Below are 25,903 nucleotides of genomic sequence, written 5' to 3' on the forward strand. Positions count from 1 at the left end.
TTAACTGGAACATATGCTACAAATGGAGCCTTTAGCTCTGTAGGTGCCTGCCTGCTGTGTGCACACTATATGGGGCGACCCATTCTGCCATCGCTGGGGCATGCAGGGAACTGTTCTTTGGTCTCTCAAACCATAATAGCTTCTACTTTGTCCTGCCTCGCTATTTTGTAATGTTCCTCTAGAGCTTAAGAGTAGCCCTATACCATCACAGTGCTCTCTGAATCGCATTCATTTTTAGACTGAGTTGTTACCCTCATACAGACTGCAAGTAAAAAAACTCATGGATAGTGTTTAGAAAAACTTTAAAACTGGCTAGATGGCGCTTGGTTTCAGGAAACAGTATCACGTATAGGGCAGCCAAACACAAAGGAGTTCGTCTCTTCTTTGCATGTCTTTCACGGGCACTATACTTCTTCCTGGAACGCATGGATAGTAACTGCCCACGTCTTGTTTCTTATAATTAAGAGGTTGCTCTTTTTGCTGTTGCAAGGAAATCTTGTGGGGAGCCTACATTGTGGCCTAAGTGGTATGGGTTAGCACAAATTTTACACCCCACTCTGATGTGAAGTTGTGTTCCAGTAAAATCTCGTTACAAGAGACACTCGGTTATAAGAGACATTTGAAAATGGTTTGGTTGGTTTTTCTATGTTTGCCATGTTAACTACATTGCATACAAGAGACACTCTGTTACTAAGGGCAACTTTTCTAGGCCCTTAAGTAATTTTTTCACTATTTATAAGAGACACAATTAACCCAGGTACATGCATGCAATGCAGCTGACTTGTACCAACTCGTATGTGCGACAGTTTAGATTCCCTTAATTAAATTCTGTTCCATATCAGTGTCCTGTTTTGTTGCAATATGTCAGGAACCAAGAAGGAGTGCCTCCTCTTTACCGAGGAGTCAAAATGTCCCTGTTGTTTCAGTCACACAGGAATGTGGCTGAAACAATAAGGTCATTTTGACTTCCCAGCCAAAAGGAGGCACTCCTTCTTGGTTCCTGACATATTGCAACAAAACAAGACACTGATACGGAACAGAATTTAGATAAGGGAATCTAAACTGTCACACATTTGAGTTGATAGGAATTTTTGGTTACAAGAAACCTTGGTTACAAGAGACACCTTTTTGGGTTCCCTTGAGTGTCTTTTGTAACGAGGTTTAACTGTACTTATTGAGAACTGTTGTATATCATGAAAAAACACATTTTTCTCATGCGAGAGAAGCAGCATGAAGGGTGACAGGGGTTGTTGAGCTCAGGAGAAGGTGTCTAAAGTCTGACAAGGCTATTCCTTTACTTCCTTCAAAAAGCTGTACATCCAGCGTTGCATGAAGTGATGACGCTAAATATCCGTACCCAAACAAGTAAAATGTGCCTGCGAAATAAAACCTGAGCTTTTGGTTCACTCGCCTCCGTTTAACGTGTTGCACCCATTGTGTCGCCTTGCAAGTTGTGATTCTGTCCCTAACTGAAGGTGTGGCTATTTATTAAAGTTACTTCTTGGCCTTGCGGTTACTGGGAGCTGTTTAAGTAGACCTGTTATTTTTTTGCAGTCGTCATCAGTATTAGCGAAGTCACGGCAGTTCCTTTCTTTCTTGTACTGTGCATGAAGTTATAGGCACAGTGCTTTTGTACCTATTGGACACCTGTGGACTTCCTTTACAACCACCTGTAATCCCCTTTCTCTTGGAAGGGCATTGAGATGTGTCTCACGATCTCATTAGAGTGTGGGTTTGGCTCTCGATAAATCGCAGTTGTGGCATTTGCAAGCTCTGCTGGCCCCAGAACATGCTCTGTGCTCTGGCCCTGCATGTTAGATGCTTTAAAGCTTGATAAAGTTCATATACGTTTCACTCGTCCAATCCGGCATTGTGGTGTGGGATTTACCATTCCTCTGTACCTGGTGTCGTAGCTGTCAAGCACAATATTGAACTGGGTGAGGGAAAAGAAAACAAAGATAGCAGTCTACAACTTAGGTATGTTAGCCATTGAATTGGGTTTGCCCAGCGTGCAACAAAACTTGGTCACAAAACTTGGCCGTGCAATTCAGCTGATCAGTGGTAGCATCCATGTACAGCATTGTACAAGGCTGAAATAATAATAATAATTGGTTTGCAGGAAGGGAAAGGTGCAGTATCTGTCACACTTGTTTCTGTGGACACTTGAACCACACCATAAGGGAAGGGAGGAAGGTGGCAGGGAAAGTGGAAAGAGGAGCCATAGTGGAGGGCTGCGGATTAATTTCGACCACTTAATGTGGGCTGTGTCAGGGCACGGACACGAGCAGAGCAATAAATTGGCAGTTTTGGAGACGGTTGCGACCATTCAGGTTCCCATTGCATTGTGGGAGCCAATAGTTTTCTGCACTGAGTGGGTTGCAAATTTTGTCCGAAAAGATCATGTTGCAAAAACGGATTCGTAGGACCAACTCAGGTATGCAAGTAAGTAAAAAAAATTCGATCTTTTATGGGAGTTGAATTTGGTTCGCCTTACTTGCACTAGCACATCATATATTGTTTGGAGGAATATGGGAGAGGCCTTTGCCCTGCAGTGGGTATTGTCCAGCTGATGAGGATGATTATATTGCTTGTTAAGGAACAGGTGAGGTAATCTGCAGGATATATCATTGAGCTATCTGCTATTTATGATGAATATATTGTTTTTAAGGAACAGCTGAGGTAATCTGCAGGATATATCATTGCGCTATCTGCTATTTATGATGAATATATTGTTTTTAAGGAACAGCTGAGGTAATCTGCAGGATATATCATTGCGCTATCTGCTATTTATGGTGAATATATTGTTTTTAAGGAACACCTGAGGTAACCTGCGGGATATATCATTGCACTATCTGCTATTTATGATGAATATATTGTTTTTAAGGAACAGCTGAGGTAATATGCAGGCTATATCATTGCGCTATCTGCTGTTTATGATAAATATATTGTTTTTAAGAAACAGCTGAGGTAATCTGCAGGATATGTCATTGCGCTATCTGCTGTTACACTTGTATGGAAGGCTTCGAACTTGTTACGTTAATAAATTGGTGCCAACAGAGGGTCTAAAAGTGGGATGTTCAATTGCGCACGAAAGATGGTGAGGGGGAGAGGAGCAGTCAGACATTTTTGCCACTAGAAGTGATGGCAGTATTAAGCAGTCTCATGATGTTTGCATTTGATGCGCGAATATAGCTTGGTTGATTATTTTTCTACTTCTCTTTTAGAAGGTGTAAAGTCTTTGGAGCCTTTTTGTGAGCAAGTGCATGTTGCATAATTTTATAGGCGTACATTCTAGGGGGCCTTACACTGGGTGCGGAAGTTCACAATACCTCGGGCACAAGAAGTTTGCATTATTGTCTTGTATATATATAATATATATACTCTGCACTTGTGGTCGTCATGGCCAACCGCATGCATACTACATTTGTGACAGCTCTGGCCATCCTTGACTGTTGCATCCTCTTTCTGCATGACCTTGCTGTGCTCTCTGTGGGGCAGAAATGCCACACACATGTTTTGCATATTTATTTTTGTCCATGGCTCAGAAGACATGGTCAGCACCAGCTCAGTGGGCGTGCTGGGTCACGCTCAAGTTCTGGTTTTGCTACTGTGCCGCATTCATTGTCACGAGTCTCTACCGCATGGTTCTTTTGTGTGTGCCATATATGCCACATGGGAGGTTAGGCAGTGTAAACGGGAAACCCTACGGGCAACCCCGGCTTCGTTGTGCATAGCTGAGGGAGGAATACCGTGGCACCGTTTGCCAGAGCGGTGTGGTTGTCTGACCGGTGTGTACCCTGTGGATTCCCCGCCCCTGCCTCCTCAGGCCCGACGGAATCGGCACCGTCACCGTTGAGGAGAAGGACATGTTTGCTCAGGTCAGGGAGCGCCTGCGCATTCTACTCGAGCACCAGATTACACATTTCCGGTGAGTGGCCTCTACAGTATGGTGGTTCTGTGTGTGGGTGGGGGGCTTTCGTAAGTGCTTCCGTGAGAAGCTCTGTGGATTTCCGTGGGAGTGCTTGGTCAAAATGAAGCAGATTTAAAAATAAAAGAACTACAGTCGAGCCTCAGTGTAACGAAATTCGCGATGAAACGAATTTTTTTTATTTCCCAATCTCTGCCGCATTGAAAACCATGTTTTCTTGTTGTTGTTTTTTTGCGATTTAACGAAAAAATTTTATGCCGCACTTTCGATTTAACGAAGTCCTCGCGCATTGCATACATGTGCCAGCAGCCACCTTGACAATCTGGATAAAGTAAACATACTTAAAGATTTAACGAAAAAATTTTATGCCGCACTTTCGATTTAACGAAGTCCTCGCGCATTGCATACATGTGCCAGCAGCCACCTTGACAATCTGGATAAAGTAAACATACTTAAAAACCAGGCTTGTGCAACATGACCAGCCGAGTACTTGGTGCGGTCCCAAAGAAATACACCAGACTGCGACGGCGCACAAACAGAAAGAAGTGGTAACGACTAGCACTCTTTTTTTTAAGTTCCCAGTGCCAAAAGTGGGAGGTGGGTTCTTGTGCGAGTAAATATGGTATGCGTATGTGAAGCCTGAGGAGCAAAGATTGCCGCACCCAAGGTAGCCACGCCAGCGTGGGCAATGCAGACATCTGACTAAATTAGTTCACTATAATACGACAGCGTCCCCGTTAAAGTCCCTTGATCAGCTAATCTAGAGACTTGTATTAGCTTTCTCTTGTCTCCGTTTGCAAATGTTGGATGATGATATCAGTGGCGAAATATGGTGGCGGCTTTGAGTACTAGGCACTGCGCTTGCTCTTTGCTTACGCGAAAAATTATGCATTTGCATTCGTTTGTTATCACTCATTATGTGCGTCTGATATACAAAATGACTTCCGGTGCCCTTGTTAACGCTATTATTGCTAGAATTCCTTATTTATTTTCTGCATTATTAACTTACATGTTCCCAGCAGTGTTCCATGAACCTGTTACTTCATTTGGGCAGCTAAAACGTAGCAACCTCGACATAACGAAATTCGTGATTGAATGAATTTTGCGGCTGCAAGTAGGATTTTATTATATCGAGGTTCGACTGCATTGCCATTATTCTTGAATGCAGCATTGCTTTAAAAAAAAAATGAAAGGATCGCTTCCGCTCACGTTCACAACCAGCTGCCGACTACACCCTGGCTCAATGCAGGGATGAGATGCTTGCATGCAGCGGCCATGTCGCAGCAGGTCTCGACAGCCATTGGCAGATTACTGGCATTGCTCCGTCTAGGTCGTTGCTGCATGCTGGTGGTCGACCCTTTGAGGAGAACACATTGATTCGTGTGACAAGTGCTAGAGAGTCCCATCCAGAAATGTCGCCACGCTTCATTACCGGTTTTTAGGTGTACCGAAAACTTGGAAATTGTGGATGTTTGAAGGCGGTCCGAATAGCTAAATTATGAAGGAGGTCAAATCGGCCAGTACATTTTATTCACAAACTGCTTGAAGCTCAAAATATTTGCACACCCCTATTTGGCTCTACAGTTTCAGTGGATAAGCATAAGCTAGCTCTTTTGCATTGTCAAACCAGGCTGCAGAGAACGATGACAGAGCAGCTAGAAGAGATGCTGTTTGTGAGTTCAGCTGGTAGACAATACCAAACGGGATGGGTTCACTATGGGGCACACAAACATGATTAATGAAGAAAGTTGGGCTGGTTGGCTTATGTTCATGATAGAACACACCAAGTACAGGCAGATGGCAGGCGTAAACTATATATATTTGCACGTGCTATTTGCAAACAAATAGTTGGCAAATAGCGTGTGCTTGTGTCTCAGTCTTCCTTTCATTCACGTCTTCCATGTTGTTGTTCTATCTGCCCACAAACGAGCCTTTGGTGCATTCTGCCTTCTGTAGTTGATATCTTCTGCGTCCTCTAGTTGAGCTCCCACTTTATCCTATTTTTTCTGCGCAGGTACTGCTTCCCTTTTGGGAGGCCCGAAGGTGCCCTCAAGGCTACCCTGTCCCTGCTGGAAAGGGTAAGGCTACACCCAGTGCTTCTTACTTCCAGCAGGCCTTCATCCTTTGTTCTTTATCGCCAGTAACTGGAGCGTGTGGTCCCACAGACAAAAAAAGCGTCGGTACGCTGCATTTCGATGAAGGTGGTTTTTTTGCATTCTGTAGATACATTTAAGCTTGGCACTATGCTAAGCTCAAAACCAGGCCATTCATTTGCTTTAAACGACACTCTCATAAAGGGGTTCATTTGTTTCTTTCAGGTTGTACTGACAGTATAGGTTGGGAGAAAGAAAGCAGTGGGACAAAGAATAATTTGTGTGATTGCTCTTCGTAAGAAGAGTCTACCGAAATTTCATAAAGATGCGTAGTTTTTCACTGCCTTTGTACTAATCTAAGGCCGAATTAATGAGAATTTACTGCATTCAGTATTTACTGTACAGCTCCACCGGGTTTCTTGCATTCCCTTCCTGTATAAAAAAAACTGGTATACGGAATCTTGTATGAAATTTATACTGGGCTTTTTAGTAGGGCATACACTCGAGTGCAATTCTAGATTAAATTTAGTTACAAATGCCATTTGAAATTTGTCTTAAACTAGATGTACAACGTTTGCTAATTTGAAGTTTTCAGTTTCTTTTTTTTTTTCTTTTTTTTCTTTTTACTGATTAGATATTTGATACTTGAAGGCATTTGTTTCCCCATATTTGTATTCGATTCGTATTTAAAAACTTCAGTATGCGCGTCCCTAAAGGTAACCAAAGCTAAGGAGGGATGACCAAGGGAAGTAAATATAAACACAGCTAAACAGGGGTGAACAAAGCAAAACTATTGAGCAAACATGCTGCCACACACTTGAACCGCATTTGGGCCAGCCAGTAAATCTTTTTATCTCTTTGTCCCTTTCTTTGGCTTGTGCAGGTGTTGATGAAGGACGTGATGACTCCGGCACCTCCTGAGGAGGTGCGTGCCATCATTAAAAAGTGCCTGGAGAATGCGGCCCTCGTCAACTATACCCGCATCTCCGAGCAGGCCAAGCCCCAAGGTGAGAGTCCTGCTTTTGCTTCTCCTTTTTAAACAGTCAGCATGCAGGATGGGAACTACTGTACTATTGTGTTAATGACTCTGCCCTCCTTATTTTGAACCGAATTTATTTTTCAAATGTGCTGCATGTTTGCAAAACAAATTTTTCGTTGGCCTTTTCATTCCCTGACAAGTTATTGTCACCGTTGCGTGCACCTCTCCCTCCTTTATTTCTGACTCTGCAACCGAGTCCTTTCTGATGGTTCATGCGATGCCTTCCACACACCATGCACGTGTGGCGTTAATATTGTTAAGAATTTTTGGGGTATTGTCCTCCCATTCTCTCTATTCTCTCTTGTCTTTCCTTGATTTCAACCTGCGATTTTATTGCGCTTTTGCATGCGTGTGACAATAGGCCATGAGGGCACGCCGCCACCACTTGGCTAGCCATTCTGGAGAGTATGTTTGCACGTCAAAGCTGTCAACGACTAAACGCTACTGTATTTGAGGCAAACACCAAAGAGAGAAAAAGTGCATTTTGTAAAAATGCATGCAAAAGACAGGTTCAATGCAAAGTGACGTGCACGAGAATGATGCCATTGACATCTCAAAAGTATCTTTATGCCCACCAGGGTGAAGGTTGTATGTACTGAACCAGCGAAAGCAATACACCTCTCCGATGTCCGTTGAAACTGACAAAATGTCTGTTTCTGGTTCAGCCCTTCGTGTGCCCTGCGTGTGAGTCTGTAATTTTTGGGGTTGGGCGTGAGCTCGACCACACATGGCTGTCGTCCCCACGGTCGGGTGACCTTTTATATGCTCCGTGCATGCCTTTCAGGAGGATTTAAGTAGTTGTAGGATATGTGGATCTTACTGTGAAGGAAGGGTTAATATTAAGGAAAGGCGTGAAAGGGGTAGGGTTGAAAAAATAAAAAAAGACGCCCGCACTTCCTCGCTTTGAGGTTCGCTGCCCCGAGCATAAGTTTTCTTCATGTTTGGTTTTTCAGGCTTGTATTGTGGTTAAATGCCATGATAACATCGTGCATGTGTTGTGATAGAAGGGCTGCAAGCTCTGCCTGTAAGGTGTAATCTGGTCTTTGCCCGGTTTCCTTGTGTTTGAGTAGAAAGATGCACCGGTCATCCCAAGCAGGCATATTGTTGAAGGTCTTACCTGCTTTTTGCATTGCCCGTGTGAGGAACAAGACAGGCTCGTATGCCTATTAGGTCCAGTGCTCGAGCGAGAAGGAGAAACTTATCTGAGACATTTTGAGGCAGAGCCAAACTACTGAGCCCTGGCATGACATACCTATGTTCTTTGTTCCCTCTTCTTTGTTCTTTGCTGTCCTCTTCGTTTTGCTATGAATGTTGATGCATGGAAATGGAAGGCTTGTGTGCGAGGAGAAGGATGCCCGAAATGGGCTCCTACTGTGTTGCATAGAAGTCACACGTGCTGTCAAGATATTCCCTAGAGTGCAGGGTAGACTATAAGTGGACAGAGTGTGAAAAGGCTGCTACCACTGTGTCACTGCCTTTTTCTCTTTTCTTCTTTTCTCATTTCACCGGACAGACCAGGAGTACCGTAAGTCCTCCTTTCTTCATGGGGCATACTTTATGTTGTTTCACTCTCTTCATTTCCTTTTTGCCTGCCTAAAATGTTGCGAGCACTGTAACACGTGGAACAAGCTTCGTGCGATTCGAGGGAATCTGGCATAGTAGTGGCACACTTGGAGGATTCATCGTTTCAGTATGTAATGTGCTGCAGCTGCACAGATAGGAGGTGCGATATTTGAACACACTATTCCAGACTCGGGGGAAAGCTCCTTATATAGTCAAACCTTGTTGATTCGGAAATTTATGGTAAGCTGTACTAGCGCATTCATACAGTACCCATCGGGCTACAGCCTTTTTCACTTGTGTCTTCAGGTAGCTCCACTTCCATACACACCCAGACAAGCCATGCTGCATGCGTAATAATAATAACAAAAATTCTAATTAGGATGGGCTTCTGCTGGAAGCTGGGGAGCCCGCTCTTGATAGTCAACATTTTCGTCTTGCACAGAAGCCGGCTTGCAAGTAAATCAGTGTCCATCTCATCTTCAGGGCTGTCTTCACTCCCCGAGGCTGCTGTGCTGCATATGTGATGTCCTCGTCAAAAACACACTGCCCAAGGGTTTGCTTCTAAGCTTCGTAACATGGATCATTGCTTATCTCCAGCGTTCGAAGCCTCGTAGATGACAAATCTTGTCTCCACTCTTCTCTAGCTTACCTGTATATCCATTATTTCTTCCAGGAGCCCTGTTACAGGGCTTAGAAGCGAACCCCTTGGGCCGTATATTTATGGCAAAGACTGCACATTTGTTACAGGGCAAAAAGCGGTTTTTTTTTGTTTGTATTTTTTTTTTTAAAAAGAAGAAGCAGTTAGGTACACTGATGAAGGAAGGCTGTGAGAAGTTACAGGAAACGTTACCTATGCCATTTGGGACCTCAGTGTGTTCACCTGTCCACTCATTGGCTTCCGGAGCCCTCCACTATGGCGTTTCTCATAGCCTGAGTCGCTTTGGGACTTTAGAACCCCTTAAGCCAAACCAAACTCATTGGTTTCTTTTATTTCACTCATTTGGTTCAGTCAGAACCACCCATTTTCTTTCTGATGTGCAGCTTAGCCCTTTGACTGTGTTGTGCATAAAAAGAAGCTGAAGTAACATGATAAATTCAGTGGATAATTATGCAAAATAAAGCATTGGCAAGAGCTGCCTTTCATTCCGGCGAGTCAAAGCAATGCGACATTATTCGTAGGCTCAATATATGAGACACTGCTCTGTCGCATTAATTCAATTAGGACCTCATTGAAGCATTGAAGCCGAGAATGCTTTAGCTCTTGCCTGCGTTTTCAAGTTTAATTCGTTGATGTGCATTTTTTTACCACGCAATGATGTTGATGGCCACTGAGTAGGATGCTTTATTTTTGTCTTCATGTCTGTGATCTTCTAAAGCAGAGAAATGATGCCCCATAATAGTTGTGCATTCTTAGGTAAAAAGAGTTGAGAGTGCTGGAAGGTGAGGTCCGAAGTCTGACCAGTGTTTCCTGTTCGGACCACGCAGACTCGGGACTTGAAGAGCAGCTGCCTTCCAACCGGAAACTCAAGGAACTTATTCACCTGGCGGAACTCTGCGTGGACTTGCTTCAGCAAAACAACGAGCACTACTCCGAGGTGAGAGGGCTCTGGGCCTTGTTTCCTCAGTAGATCGCGTCCTCCCCGGTTTGGTCTAGTACTTGCAGCTTGGTTAAGTTCAATTTTATTTCTTTTTAGCAAGAAATGTGGCGTTGACATCCTACAAAAGGTCATGTGGCGCTTTCGCTTGTAATCTGGCCCCGAAGGACCAAGCCACCGTCGTACACCGGGCCATGTGCAGTTTGACAGAGATGAGGAAATGTGCTCTCGTTCTCAGACACTAAGTTTTCGAAGCAGGCGCAGACCTTGTATGCCTCTGTCGGTGCTTGCAGGGTCAGTTTTAACAAAAATGACAAAAAGCCAGTTTTCTTTGTCGGCTGTATAGACACGTAGACCTCAGCCCTGAAGCGTAGTGAATCTTATTGTTAGGTACATAATGGCAACACAAACGAAATAATGACACAAGGAAAGGCACATAGACGATGGGACAAGTGCTGAACTGAGCTCGCTCATTTGCGCCCTCGGTCTATGTTCCAGACGTCCTACATGTTCGACAGTAAAAATATGCAGTTACATTCTTTCGTGTGACCTATTTTCAGTTTAGTGAAGTGTGTACTGAGTGAGTTCATGAAAAAAGACGTTGTAGTGACACCGGTGTCCTTCTGGTCTAAGACCTGCATTGTCGACCATCAAATATTGCAAATTTAGGGCCATGAGTCAGTAGCATTTTATGGCACTTCAAAGTGCAGACATGTGGTTGGTCTTAAACGCTGTGAAAGGGTGCACCCCGCTGTGCCGTCATTGCTTTTAAGAGTTTGCTGTCTCCGTCGTTAGTGTTTTTGCCCGCGGGGAGACCGAGGCGGGGTACGACAGCTGCACTAAACAAAGACTGTGCCCATCAAATGGCTATGTCCCACATGCTCTCCTCCAAGCGGGGCACTTTGTCCGGCAGCCCTTGTCCCACTGAATGAACTGTTTGCTGCCTGATGACTTACGGCTCTCTTTCTCTCTCGCTCTGCGAATGCTGCCATGCATTGGAATGTCCTGCTCAGGGCGGACCCTACTTCCCCCATCTAGCACTGCACCCTTTCTTGCTCATGGCCATCTGGAGCGCCATCATGGCCATCATGGCTCTCGGGGCGCCTGCTTTTGGGCAGCATGCCACATGAGGCTTAGGGCGCTGCATACGGGCCAGCACGTGCCTGCATCTCTTCATTTTGCGCCGCAGGTGTGCGTGTGGATCCTTGCCTCAGAGAGCAGCCGCCCGCCTAGTCTAGACTAGAGCTGCGCGCAAGAGCTCAGACGAACATTTCACCTGGAGGTTAGCAATAGGTTTCTGTGAGCAAACTTCCCTTTACAGCCTGTTGCAGCTAAATAGGAAGGGGGGTGGGGGGCAACAAATTGGTGGCGAGTTTTAAAGAGCCAGGATTGTATGTAGAGCACAGGTTGGTCAGCTGAACAGTCCAGCAGTGTCGTTTTTGCCAGTGCTAAAGCTGTGCTATGATCAATTAAAAAAAAAACTCTAATACAAACTCTAATACAAGGATGCAGTACTAGATCCAAAAAACAAGTACCACCTGATTGTAGAGACACTGCCCGAAGGGTTCTGCATTATGGAGAGAAGCTTGTTTTAATGTGTAGAATAGAAGGCAGAGTAAAAAGGCTATGGTGGTTTGCTTCGTACATTCTGTGACACAGGAAATCAGTGTACAGCTAAAGCCAGAAGAGCATTCAGTAAATGTTTTTCTCGCATGTCATTTTTCATGCATGTCCAAGCTGGCCGTTGGTTCATTCCATCTTTAATGTTTGCCATGCACATTTTGTTGCCATGGTTGCTTGCTCTCTGCTTTAGGAGAGGCAGTCAAATGACCGACTACAGAGTGGACGACACTCTGTAACTCCAGGCTAAGTCGCCACAGTTGGGCGGTAGCAGAAGCAGCTGAGTCTGTAATGCAAAGATTCCCCTGACTCCAGCGGTTGCTCTCTAGGGCAGGGTTTCACACCTAGTGGAATGTGTCCTGCTGGTGCGGCCTTCTTCTCTGCCCTTGCGATTAGCATCACTTGTGAGAGGAGGACCAGCCGGGAAAGCCTCTCAGCTACCAATGGAAAAACTGAGTACCTTTTTACGTGGTGCATGTTGGGCCCTGTTTGTGGGGCAAGTGCTGCATCGGCAGACCCGATGCACCCGCTTCGAGACGACCGCGAACGTCACCAGCATCTGGTTCTGCGTTTCTCTTGCACTTTCTTTCTTTCACTTGCATTCACTGCTGTGGTGGATGTGGGGGCCCAGGGTGCACCACAAGAAGCAAGTGAATGCGTGCCAATTCAGTTCTGTGGTGGCCTTGAAAATGTGTGGGGATGTGAAGAAGTGACCTTGCACTCATTGCTGTCGTTACGTGGCCAGTACAGGGCACTCAGAACCGTTGCACTCCAAGTTGACTGCCCTGTGCCTCTAATGGGGCACCTGTGAGATGAGCCTTGTAATGTGAAAGGGGGAGGGGAAAATAATGGTGTGCTACTGCTTGGCACACTTTGGAGTATTTCCCGGGATATTTCTCCTGGCCTGTTCCTGATGTCAGAATACTTACCAGTGTCCGAGCTAAAGCATTCCGTCAGGCGATACCACTTTCATCGCCGATTTTAAGCCATCAGTCAGTGATCCAGGGCCCTTCAAAGAGGCAAGAGAGGAAACCCAGGCACTGCAAACCATCAACCCAATATTGGAATTGTGTCAGCAACGCCCGGCCCTAACCATCAACCCAATATTGGGACTGTGTCGGCAACGCCCGGCCCTACACAGGGCCAGGCGTTGCCAACATAGTTACAATATTGAGTTGATGGTTTTCAGTGCCTGGGTTTCCAACACATTGTAAATATTGGGCCAATATTGGGACAACGGCTTATGTCGCCTTGAAATTATATGTCAGTCTGGATTGGTAAATTTGTGTTTTGAGTAAGAAGAAAAGGCTTTTACAATTGGCAGAACCTTCAGAGGAACTGTCAGATTACACAGAATATAAAAACACGAGGTAGCGGGCTCTCATTGCTGTGCCAGCATGCCTGCCCAAATGCACGCGCTACTGATTTTTCATTCTTACACAACACTACTTTGGCAAGCAATATCATCGGAGTAGTCTAAAATCATGCTGAGTGCCAATGAAATGCAAGTGTGCAGGGCATTCCCTCCTGTCTGTGAATACTGTTGGCACCGCCTTCATTGTGCTATTTCCTGTGGCTTCTAAGAGTGGGTCAAAGAAATAGTTAATGACATTCTAGTGGAAATCAAGAGCAGGAAATGGGCCTGGACAAGGCATGTAGTGCGAAGGGAGGACAACCAATGGTCGCTAAGCATAACCAATTAGATTCCAAAGGAAGGAAAGCATAACAGGGGGCGGCAGAAAGTTAGATGGGTGGATGATGAGGTTAGAAAGTTCGCAGGGGTTAAGTGGATGCAGCTAGCATAGGACCGGGTTAGTTGCAGTAATATAGGAGAGGCCTTTGCCCTGCAGTGGGTATAGTCCAGCTGATGATGATGGTGATGAAATACATTCTAGTTAGACATCAGAGATGGGCATGGTCAAGGCATGTGATGCAAAGGCAAGATAACCAGTCGTCTCTAAGGGTAAGAAATTGGATTCGAAGGGAAGACAGGTTTATCGAGGGTCAGGCAGAGAGTTTACGAGGGTAGATGAGGTTATTTCAAATAGATACAGGCCCTTTGTCTAGTGCAACATCAGGATGATTACTTGGTGGGCCGTGGTCATAATGCTGTCTAGATGGAATGAGCATGGGATGGAGGCATTCACACTAATGCTCAGCTATCAAATCATACCATCGCCACTTGTCATAGTGTTTCATCTTCGTCGGCCTGCGACCAGATAACAGTATGAACAGGCAGCATAAGGGGGAGAAGCTACTGTACTTGTAGTTCAAAGTGCTACATATATATCTACGCATTCTTGCCTGTATGTGCGTAAAAGGGCGCATCTGTGCCGAATGCTTCATTAAGGGCTTGTTTTCTTGCCAATGAGTCAATGTGCCAGTTGCAGCACCAAACTGAAAGATGGCTTTTACGAATGATTTTTGCTCTATCAATACACTGCTAGAGCAAAAGGAACTATATCAGGTTTGGCCGTGATGGCATCGTCTCTAAATGAGCAGGTCTCTGTGCAGAAGGAATTTTTGATGCACTGCACTTGGTTCTGTCCAACATGTAGCTGCATTGCATGCAAGTGTCATATATATATCAGCCTGGTCAACAACAACAAGGTCAAAAATGCAGTGGTGTTCTTTTTTGTTCCCATATTGTCTCTGTCCATTTTTCTGTAGTTTCACATAACCCCTGTGGTGGCCTTATTATTTGCTGAATGCGGTGCAGATTATTTAGCACAGTGAAACACAAAAAATGTGCTTAATGCATACTGACAACCTATTACCAACTAAAACTAGCCCACGGGGTTACAGCAGTGTTGTCCACATTGTTCATGGTTCTGGTTTGCTGTACTGCTGTTCCACAATGAAAGCTTTCTTTCGGGCACTTATGAGGTGTGGTAGCATCTATACCTTGCAACCGAGCTTCTTAAAGTGTTCGATAGATTTTTCTGGCAGATGATGAACACGAAGGAAAAAAGAGCATCAAACTGAGTCCCGTCAGTACTAGCACAACCGCAAATGAGGCACCGACATTTCTGAAAGTTTGTTAGCCGGTTACTGCTGTCATTAGCAGCAGACGGTTTTGTTTGAAGACCTACAAACTAACTGTTTATAGGCAGTTTGTGGCAGACTGGGTTCTTTATTGGTAATTAGCTACCTTTTCGTCTCGCAGCAGGGTGAGTGGTGTTGCACACATTTTGTGTACTGCCTGGCAAATGTCCTTCTGTGGCCTTTTCGACTGCCAGGCTGAAATTGGGCACACACTTATGTTCCCGTTCGTTTTCAGTAGAAACATAAGAAATGAGAGTCTCCATGTTCTGTTATCATTTTGGTAGCGTTTTTGTAATGCACTTAACCAGCAGCAGCTGTTACATTGAGCATCTGTGGTGCACTGTTCAGGGGCTGTGTAAAAGACACACCCTGCATAGCTGTTACCATCTGAGCTGCCATTGCCGTACCCTTACTCGTGTGTATGTCTCATCACTCGTGCATTCCCGGTGTCTTGTAACACGTTAACAGCTGCACAATCTCGCTAGTGGGTGCTCACAGAAGTCCTGGACGGAGAAATGTGCAGCCTCTTGGCATGGGCAAAGTGTGTCCTCCACTGGTGTACGTCACTCCGACAGATGTGCGTGCACTTCTGTACCCCAGCTCCCTGTTTATTCGTGACTGAACAGTTGGTGTCCTCCATTGGTGTGTATCACTCTGGAAGATGTGTGTGCACTTCTCGTCGTGTGCTCCAGCTCCCTGTTCATTCTTGACTGTGAGAAATCGTTGGTTCACTGTGCATTACTAGCACTCACATTTGGGTGACACCCACAACACACAGAGTCCGGCTTCTTGCTAATTGATCGGAACGTGTTTGTTTTAGCGCAAAGCAGGGCATGGTACACAAAAGTGGTATGATGCGTATGTGCCTCCTGATGTTTGTGCGCTTTGCTCTGTGCTTGAGAAACAAAAGCAAAGTTATAGCAGACGCCAGAGGCCTTTCCTCTGTGGAGTGACTCAAGACCATCGCTACACTTAAAATGCAGAGAATTGCTGATGTTCTCCTTACACTGTGCATTGACTGGTGGTGACAGGAGATAGGGAGGTTGACAGAGTGTATACCCGTGCAGCATGTCGGATGCTGATGCTCTAGGACCTTCGACTCTGGAGTGCACTGTTGCGTTAGCAGTACATTGTATGGAGGAATATACAGACGGGCAGTGCACAAACACGTACCGGCCTTTATTGAAGCAGTCAGCACTTGTGTAGCACGTGATGAGCTTCTGACACTTTGCCAAAAAAAGAGAACCTCACTCTTGAAGCTGCACCGTCATGTATTCTTTGTCACACATCCGTGCAACATTAATTGTGGCAGCATTCACTTCCCTCTGGGGCTCCAGCCTATAAAGTTAAAAAGTTGCCACGTGTTGGCAATTCTTTTCACCACTCGTTCGTACAGCACCGTTTGCTCGATCAATTTCTGTACACTGCCTCTTGAGTGGTACGGAGTACAGTCCACGGTTGACACTTGATGTCTGTGCCATTTACCTCGGCCACGTTGTGGTCGCACCAGTCTCGTGGGTGTTGTGTGCACAGCCAGCGAACAAGGTAGGTGTACTGCCTCCCTCCTTTGTCCGCCACTTGCGGCATGTGCCTGCTTCTGCCTGTTCTGCCTTGATGAACTTGGTCCCCCTCCTCTGGCTCCTCCTCTCGCCCGTGCATGGCACGTGGGCGCCCCCTATCACCACTTGCATTGTCTGCACACAAAGTTGGAGAGGGGACTGTGATGTGCTATGTGTGTGGTGGCTTTCTGGGCCCTGCGTTCTGTCTCCTCATGAACCAGTGTGTAATGCGCCTTCTCTCTCTCTCTCTTTCTCTCCCTCCCCCTCCCCTCTTCCATGGCGCGTGAAAACCTCCTCCTTGTCCTCCTTGACCTGCAGGGCTTTCGGGCGGTGAGTGTGGGAGACCCCCAAGCTGCTTGATGCTGCATGCCGGCTCTCTCTCTCTCTCTCTCTCCTTCTCGCCTCAGTGACCACCTTGTCTCAAGTGTTGCCTCGCAGAACTGAGGCCAGGAACCGTAGACGTGCACGCTAGTCAGGAGACTTCTTGGCGCTTGTGTGGTTGCCTTCTTTGTGCCACCCGCCTTGCGCCAAGAACTCTTCTCTTCAACCTTTTGCACAGGAGAACAGTGGAAATAGCGCTGTTTTTGCCACTTGGCGTAGGTTATCATACTGGGAGACAGTTGGGATTCAGCTGCCAGGCCTCGTTGAAGTGCAGCTGCACTGTGTCTTCTCTGACTTATATTAGTCGTCCAACGTGTCTGCTGCACTAATGGGGCCGTGTTTGGGATGTCCATTCCTGTTCCTCAGGAGCATGCTCTGCCAAGCTTATGGGGCGAGGCAGACTGAATCCCACTATCATGTCTCCCGTGGTGAAGGGTGCCATTCTCGCTTTCTGTTCTCGCGGCTTGCGTGTGCACGTAGACAAGAGAGCTACATCTACATCTTTGCTTTGATGCAGTTCTGCTTTCTGGTTTCTTTAGAAGTTGGCTTGGTGTTGTGGACCCATGCTGATTCAGGGCTGAGATCACTTATGATAAGGCCCTGCTCTTGTGGATTCTGCCAGCCCATCTTAAAAGCTGCATGTACAGTCGTGAGCAAAAGTGCTACACAACATGCACAGCGCCATCTAGCAACAGCTATCGGGGATCGAGACTATCGTGATGGCACCCTATGTTATCGACTGCATGTGTTGCTGTCACTGTCTCTGTCGCTATCACTAGATGATGCCATTTCGATGCAGTTTTTCCAAGCTCCATCACTGACTGCGTGTTGTGTAAGAGAATGATCAGATTGAGACGAAAAAGAGCAATGCTGTCTTTGCGGTCACTTCGCCTGAACACAGCATGAAGGATGTTATTTTTTTTTCCTCTGGGCATATGACATTCGGGGTTTTCAGAAGTTTTATGTAGATTTCCCCAATGAACCTCTAATGACAGCAGCGGGAAACAAATTGGGTAAATTCTGTGTCACGGTCAGTCGTTGGCAAAAATAGTGCAAGCCATTGTAGTAGTTCTTGCTGAGGCTAATTTGCAGATAGTACTTGCAGCAGCAAATATAGTATTAGATTTTTTCAAGTCCTGTAGCAGTGGCACAGGGATGTTTTCTATGCATTTGTTTTCCCCAATTGCCATGTCGGCAGCATTTCGAATGGCTTCGTCAACAGTCTCTGGTTTTGCTGCTGTCACAGCCATAGCTGTTGCCCTAATTATTACAACACAGGAATACAGGGTCACCATGTCGAGGCTAGTAAAAAACAAAAATTAGGAAACAATACACCGCCAAGAGACACAGACAGGATGTGTACTGTCATCATCTGCTGCTCTTTCATGGGGAAACTTGAATCCACAGCCTACAAAATCCACATCACCACATAGGATGCGTTGTTTTTGAGGGAAGGGGGAGTGCAAATACTATTGTAAGGCAAATTTTTTTAGCCTATTTTTTGAAAATCAGATTACCTGAGTGACACTGACACCCACGGGACAAATGAGGTACTTCATCAAGAAATTAATTTTAAGCATCTGGCTAGCACAGCACACTATCTTTGAAAGTATTGTGAAGCATGGAGGGGGAGGGGGGGGGGGGGGGGGTGATTGCATATGTGTATGACTGCTCCTTTTTGCTTCTCATACCTGTTGAATATAGAGAGGAAATATGCACTTGTGTTTGGAAGGGCCAACACGAGCACACGTTTGCACTGAACTTTGACCAAAAGGCCGACATGTAAATTAAACGGCACGTTGCAAACATGGAAAGGGGTTCATGTGACTGCCACTCAACTCCGCAGTATTTTATTTCTTCAGTGCCATTGAAGTGTTATGCCCTCCATAACTCTGTCTCTAATTTGTTTAGAGTAGAAAGCTCTTGTTCTTTTTTTAGAATTCAGCTGATGAAGGTGTAAAGGCACTTTTCTGGAATGAACATAGGATGACAACTATCAGCAACTTGAAGTTGAAACTTTTTTTCCTCTATTTTTCAGTGTTTTCTACCCCCTGTATGGAAAATTCATACTTCTAGAGAGAAAAATTTTCTTTAGTATCATGTTTGAATCTCCTGGAACTCAAAAAATGTAAATATTTCACAACTTTGATTTAGGTTGTAAATATTGTTACGAGGCAGCAAGCCAGTGAAAAAAAGAGACAGAACATAACCGATGGTGATGGTAGATAAAGTGTAATGAAAGATGGCGAACCTAGTGCAAGAGGCGCCCACACCAGTGCCCGTTTCTTCTTCCTCGCCTGTAACACTCAAGCGCTCATCCCGACCAGTGGATGAAGAAGAAGTCAAAGTTGATCAGATTTATGACATGACAATGATCTTTTGCGGATCAGTGAAAACGGAAGAGAAAGAAGGTAACGGCTTGCCACCATGATGACCGATGAAGCCTGGCCCAAGAAGCTTTCTCTGCACCGGTCGCCAGGATTTGACGTCTGGGTCCCAGGATGCATCAAACCGCACAGGCGGGGGGCTAATGTGTAGTGTTGTGTCAGCTAGGTGGGTTCATCTCGTTGGCGCCTCGGGTCGGTCGGATCTTTTAATCAGGTCTTTCATGTGCAATGTCTTGTGATGTGTCCTCGCATGTTTGTGGCATCTTGGGTCAGTGGGGTCTTCACGTCAGGTTACTTGTCTTTTTTCGTGTCTTGTTATCAGGGCAGGGGTCTGGGCGGGGGGTGAAGAACAGCTATGTCGCATCAGGTCTGGCAGGCTGAGGAACCGCCAGGCGATGCGTCGTCCCAGGAACCTGCCTCCGACAGCACAAGAAGACACAGGGCGGCAAAGCTCCGGGCCAGGATGATGTGTGATGAGGACGTGATGATCATATACTCCAACCAAATGTCACGAGGCAGCAAGCCGATGAAGAAAGGGGACAGAACATGACCGCTGGTGATGGTAGATGACATTTAATGAAAGATGGCAGACATAGCGTGAGCACACCTGCCCACGCCAGTGCCTGCTTCTTCCTCGCCTGTAACAATATATACATTGTTACGAAGCGGCAAACAGGAGAACAAATAGAAGATGACTGATGACAATCAGACGATTTTAATGAAAACCGATGGGATTAGTGCAAGCGCTCTTGTCCGCACTACTGCTCGCTTCTTTCTCGTTCGTAGCATTACCCTGGGCCGCCGAGAGGTCGTCCTGATCTTGGACAAGGAAGAATGACAAAAAGATAAACAGATGAGTGAGGACAGAAAAGAAGGAAGATAATGGCTTCTATGATGATGACAGGATGAAACTTGGCCCAGGAGGCTATCAGGCCACAGGTTGCCAACATTCCATTTGCCGAGGCTCACAGCATGGGCAAGGATGAGGCTCTCGTGTGGTGGAGTCTTGGGTTGGTGGGGTCCTCTGGTCATCATTTCTGTGAGTGGGGTCATCTGTTCAGGTCTCTAATTGAGCCTTTGTCGTGTCTCGTGGCCATGTGGGTGGTGCCTTGAGGTGAGGTCATTTGGCTACGTTTCTCCTTCATCATGTCTTGTGGTTGGGGCTGGGAAACGAGGCGGTGGAACAACAAGGTCGCAGCCAGTTCGGCAGGCTGGAGAACAGCTAGGCGATGTCTCCCAAGAACCCGCTGTTGACAGCGCAAGCAGACATGGGGGCTGAAGCTTCGGGTCAGGATGAGGAGGGATGATGAATGTATCCCGCACCTCTAACCAAAAATGTTACGATGCGGCAAGCTGGAGAACAGACAAAAAATGACAGATGACAATGAGACGATTTTATTGAAAACCCTTGGGCCTAGCGCGAGCAGTCTAGCCCGCGCCATTGCCCGCTTCTTCCTCGTCCGTTACAATATATATGTATATATATATATATATATATCTCAAAATCTGGAATGTCTTAAGTAGGTGCTGATTACTGTGCAGCAATGAAGTGTTTTATTGTTTTAAGCTATAAAAGTAAGTGCATAATGAAGACATTTCATTCCCTTCATATTAATAGTGGTTAAAGTAGCAAGAGTCCAAACTGGACTCAATCTAAATACCTGTGGTTTCATTCTAGTTACCGCTGTAGCAGAATTTCAGATTGTACTTTGGAAGCTTCCTTTAGCTTAATGGTCTACATTATTAATGTTGCTAAGATGCTGCAAGTTTATTGTTTCGCTTGCATTTTGTTCTGGCAGCTACAAGGAAATAAACATTATTTTTTTGTGCTGTGTAAAGTATAGTGTTTTTTTTTGTATTTATGTCAATTTAACATTACACTTTTTAGGAGTGTACCTTTCTGAAAGTGATACTTAGTACCTCGCTGTGAGATGGCACTTTTAACTGGTGAGTTGTATTCAGTTGAGACATAAGCCAGAATACTCCGCCGCGGTGGCCAAATGGTTAGGGTGCTTGACAGCCGAACCTAAGGATGCGCCATCAAATCCTGACTGTGCCGGCCACTTTTTGATGAAGCAAGGCGCCTATGCGCTGTGTGAAGTCAGTGCACATGAAAGCGCCCCATATACTCTGTATTTATCTGTAGTCCTCCACTCATAGCCCTGAGCCCCTGATAGCTTGAGTTGCGTTGCGACATTAAACATATACCAAACCAACAAAAGCCAGAGCAGCTTTACAACCAGTACAACCAAAAGATGTTAGTCCTAGAGCAGAGTGGTCCTTGAGTTAGAGGGATGGAGGAATAACAGATTGCCTATGCGCATATGCAGAATGCTGCTTTGAAAATGTGAAGGGTGTGATTAGCGTCCCCTTAGTTACTCCACCCCTTTTCTAAGCTGCTGTTATAAAGTTACCCATCGTTCCTTTGCTGACTGCCAAGGCCTTTGCACATACCTTTGCCTTGTTTTCTATTACCATTCGTTTTGTTTATCGACTATGCTGGTGCTGGAACTTGTGACGCTGACACCTGTTCCAAAAGTGACTGATGCCTCGAATGTGCAGCTTGAATTTATGATAGAGCCAGACAGGCATTTGCTGAATCTGAAAACTTGGTCTATAGTAGGGATGTAACTCCAGTCTGAGGGCTTCATTGTGTCAGCGGATGCGAAAACAGTCTTTTTTCCAATGGCTCACCTTTACTGCTGCACGGTACTGCTGTTGTGTGATATCCAATGAGGTGAAAATACAGAACAGTGTTCTGGTCTCATAACTGCGCCTTCCTTTTCGCGTGGATGTTACAAACAAAGAGTTAAGAGTGCACCATGTGTATTTCTTAGTCTCTCCTGAAAACGTAGAAAACATTGAAGCATTATAAACCAGCTCACCTGATTCACGAGTTGTTGATAGCCCCTTGTGTACACTGTTGAGTTAAACATCGGCATTTAAAATTCTATCTCTTCAGCAGTACCTTCAGCATAACTTCGATATAAGTTTAATAAAGCACCTATATTTAATCAGTAGGCTACAAGAGTTACCGAGGTGATTTATATCCCATTCCTTAAAAGCGAGTAACTGGTTAGCTTTCCAACAAAAAATGTGAATAGATAACATTTTGACAAGCAGGCGCAAAGTGTACTACAAACTGTCGAAATAATACATCAATGCTGTGTGGATTATGCAATCATTTCTTGTTCTTTATTTATTTGCTAAAAAAAACAACAAGAATATACTTTTACAGATGGAGAAATTTTCTAGCTACAAAAATTCCAGAAGACTCGCTGCTTAACTTTCAATATTGTGAAATATCTTTTCTTTTGCTTGCCTGCAAAAGGCACCTTAATTAGGTGAGAAAGGATGTTTTTATTAGCTCTAAGGAAAAAAAAATGGTGCCAGCCGTAGTCACTTGTATAAAAACCATCGAGTTCACACTTTACACAGTTATCTACAAAGTACCTTGAAGGAAACCAAGGCAAGACAGACTGGAAATGCCCAAGAAGTGCAGCGAAATTCTGGCATTTGTCGGCCTATATAATCTACTTAACGAGCATACCTATTTGTGCTTCGAGATAATCAAGAAATTGACACTCTGTAAATGCAAGCATCCTAAGTATATTATTGGATTTTTCACTGTGCTAACAAAAATGCAAACGCATGCAGTCAGTGTAAAGTTTAGCTTGGGAATGTTACCATTTTCAGTTGACAGTCTACAATTGCAAGGGAGCGAGTGCAATGTGCTCTGATTTGTGCATCAAGTTTCACACTCTCCTTTTCCCTCCAGAATTACCAGCAACTGAAGGTAACTTCGAGCAAAAAGAAAATTGATAGTTTTTAGCATGCAAATTGGAATGGGCCATTTTTTTACAATTTTTGACCTTCAGAACATCTCAAGACTCGCCTAAAGGCTGGCTTATTCAGAATTCGGAGTTGTATCTAATGGTAGGGAGAAAGGACTCAGTATAATAGTGCTCGAAAGTTTCAACATCAAGCTCTTGATTGATCTGGTCTCACGATTGTCCTGAAAAGTGCCTTTCTTGGAATGCATAGGTTGTTGAGGAATGTTTGTGATCCTTTCGATGCGAACTTCTGGCAGCTGGAAAATTTCAGATTTTAAAAGAAAAATGTGCGTATAATAGTGCAGAGACAAAAAATGATAGGAAGAAAGGACTGAGTACAGTCAAACCCGGTTATAACGAACTGCGTAATTCAACGCAATTTGTTCGCTATATAAAGTATTTCGCTATAACCAAACCCGTTTATAACGAACTTCAGTACCAAATTCGTTATACACTATGTCCAGACAGCACAGCGAAAACGCACTAACTAAAGAAAAACCGTGCCTCTCACCATGAATCTACAAAAGAAATTTATTGCAGATAAATGCTCACTTACTTGCAGTAGGCAGTGATCTTCGCCTGAACACTGCATTTAACTCCATCAGCGAGAATCGCACTTTCCACACGCGACATCATTTCCACAAACTCCAGTCCGCTTTCCTGTATTCCGGAGCAGTATCGGCGCAGCAGATCGGTAGCAGCGAGGGCTTCGTGCAACGTCGGGCGAGTGCGATCGTCCTCCGGCGGCGGCGGCTCCTCGGTCTCCTCGTTCACACCAGATGCCAGCATGTCGGCAACAATTTCCGAGTCCAACGGGCTCGCTGTCACGACTACGTTGTCGTCAACAGTGAGAAAATCCTCCAGGGCAACTTCTTCAGGCACAGCGTCCGGAACATCAGCGAGTTCTTCCCACAGCGTGGCAACATCGCTGTCATCTTGCACAGTGCGCGCTTCACTAGCAGCTTCTGCATCCTCTCGACATAGTCCAGCATGGTGGAAGCAGTTGCGGATTGTGGATTGCGTCACGTGTTGCCAGGCACGGTTAATCATTTCTATTGCGGCCAGCAAATTAATCTTAAGCTCGTCGTTAACCCGCAATTTCACCAACAGCCGCTCAACGACGCGTTTCCTGTAGCCTAGCTTGAAAGCGCGGATGATCCCCTGATCGAGGGGCTGCAAAACCGCTGTTGCGTGCGGTGGCAGGAAACAAAGCTCGATGTTCTTGAGCGTGACGCCGCAGTGGTGCGCAGAACAGTTATCGAGGAGGAGGCAAATCTTTCGCCCGCTCGTTGCAAGTTCCTCGTCCCAGCCACGCAGCCACGCTTCGAACAACGTTCTGGTCATCCAGGCCTTAGAATTTGAGTTGTATGTGACTGGGAGTGAAGTGCATCCTCGCAGGCACATAGGAGACTTGAACTTGCCTATGACAAGCGGCCGCAGCTTTGATGAACCGTCCATGTTTGTCGTGAGAACGGTGACTCGGGCCTTATTCAATTTGCCGCCATGGCACTTCTCATTCTTTAGCGCCAAGGTTCTGCTCGGCAGCAGTTGCCAAAACAAGGCAGTCTCATCGGTGTTAAAAATATTGCACGGTTCGTATCTCTCCGTGACAGCACGCCACACGTCTTGCACCCACTTTTCAGCACTCTCAGCGTCCACTGCTTGGCTTTCACCTGCAACCACCTTCCCGGTGATGGAGTAGCGGTCTTTAAATCGTTGGAGCGAACCACTGCCCGCTGTAAACCCCTCGACGTCCAGGACGAAGGCAAAATCTTTTTCCTTCTGTTATAGCATGGGGCCAGAGACCGGCAGATTTCGCGCGCGAACGTCCAAGAACCATCGGTACAGCGCTTTCTCTACTTGGTCGTAAGCCGGCTTGCGGTGACGAAAGCCGTCACCATTTGGTCGTTCCTGTGCATTGCCTCTGATGGCTGACTGGTTTTTCAAAATGGTGCTTAACGTGCTCCGCGGAATCTTGAAATGCGCGGCAACGTCAGACTTTTTTTCGCCGCGGCCAACGTGGCGAATTATCTCCAGCTTGTCGGAAAGCGGTAGGGCACGCCGCTGCTTCGTCGTCATCTTGCAGGATGTAGCGCCGGAATGCAAGCCAGCAGCAACGTAGGCACGTCCGGAATCGTGAGGATAGCAGCAGCACGACTTGCAAACGCGAACAAAGAAAGCTCCGAGGATGCGGGAAAGTTCGCCACTGACGCGTTCGTTGTTCGGAGGCTGCCTTCCCTTCGCCCAAACTTGAAACCAGTTCTGGCCGGTGTTGCTTCTTTCTCGAAGCGCAATAGGTCCGGAGCTGCTCGAACGTCTTTGATCACATGGTAGGCAGCTGCCGAATAGGAGCGCTGCAAAGAGAGGCTGGCCGATGGCGCGGATTTTAAAGGCTACTCACGCTACTCCGGGCGACGGCCGCGCGTGCGTACAGGAGGGTCCCTCGTGGAAGCTGCTGTAGAGAGCCCCTCCTGCGTTTTACGGAAGCGTGGCATCGGCGCAGAAGCAGCAGAAGCACCCTAGCGGGCGCGTGATGACGTATGCGCTGTGTGAGACCTTGGGGAACGGAGCCGTCGCCAATCCCCCTCCCATCTGACAACGGCATGCGCTAGAAGTATTGCGGCCCGGCAGCGTGGGCTGCCCGGAGAGAACTTGGAGCCGGCACAAAGGCCCGCCCGTTGGCGGGCGTTTGGCGACCGATCGCGCGCGCTGAGTTCGCTATATCCGATGTGTAGTTCGTTATAAAAAATACATTTTATATGCATAATGCTAGCGGAAATTCGAGTGTTCGATATAAAACATAATTCGCTCTATCCGAGTTCGTTATATTCGGGTTTGACTGTATAATAGTGCTCGAAAG

At 46.0% G+C, this 25,903-nt stretch overlaps 1 protein-coding gene across 7 annotated transcripts in view; it reads left to right on the forward strand.

Moving 5' to 3' along the window:
• Positions 1 to 25,903, forward strand: part of Cadps (calcium-dependent secretion activator 1) — a 130,908-nt gene that overhangs the window by 62,049 nt on the left and 42,956 nt on the right. For all 7 annotated transcript variants that reach the window (XM_084578598.1, XM_084578592.1, XM_084578593.1 and 4 more), the window contains 4 exons: positions 3,827 to 3,928; positions 5,943 to 6,006; positions 6,905 to 7,028; positions 10,109 to 10,218. In XM_084578598.1, the coding sequence (XP_084434724.1) occupies positions 3,827 to 3,928; positions 5,943 to 6,006; positions 6,905 to 7,028; positions 10,109 to 10,218 (400 nt within the window). The remainder of the gene's footprint in view (positions 1 to 3,826; positions 3,929 to 5,942; positions 6,007 to 6,904; positions 7,029 to 10,108; positions 10,219 to 25,903) is intronic.

Source organism: Amblyomma maculatum, chromosome 9 (genome assembly GCF_055883805.1).
Source record: "Amblyomma maculatum isolate TAMU_Amacu chromosome 9, ASM5588380v1, whole genome shotgun sequence".
NCBI classification, from domain to species: Eukaryota; Metazoa; Arthropoda; class Arachnida; order Ixodida; family Ixodidae; genus Amblyomma; species Amblyomma maculatum.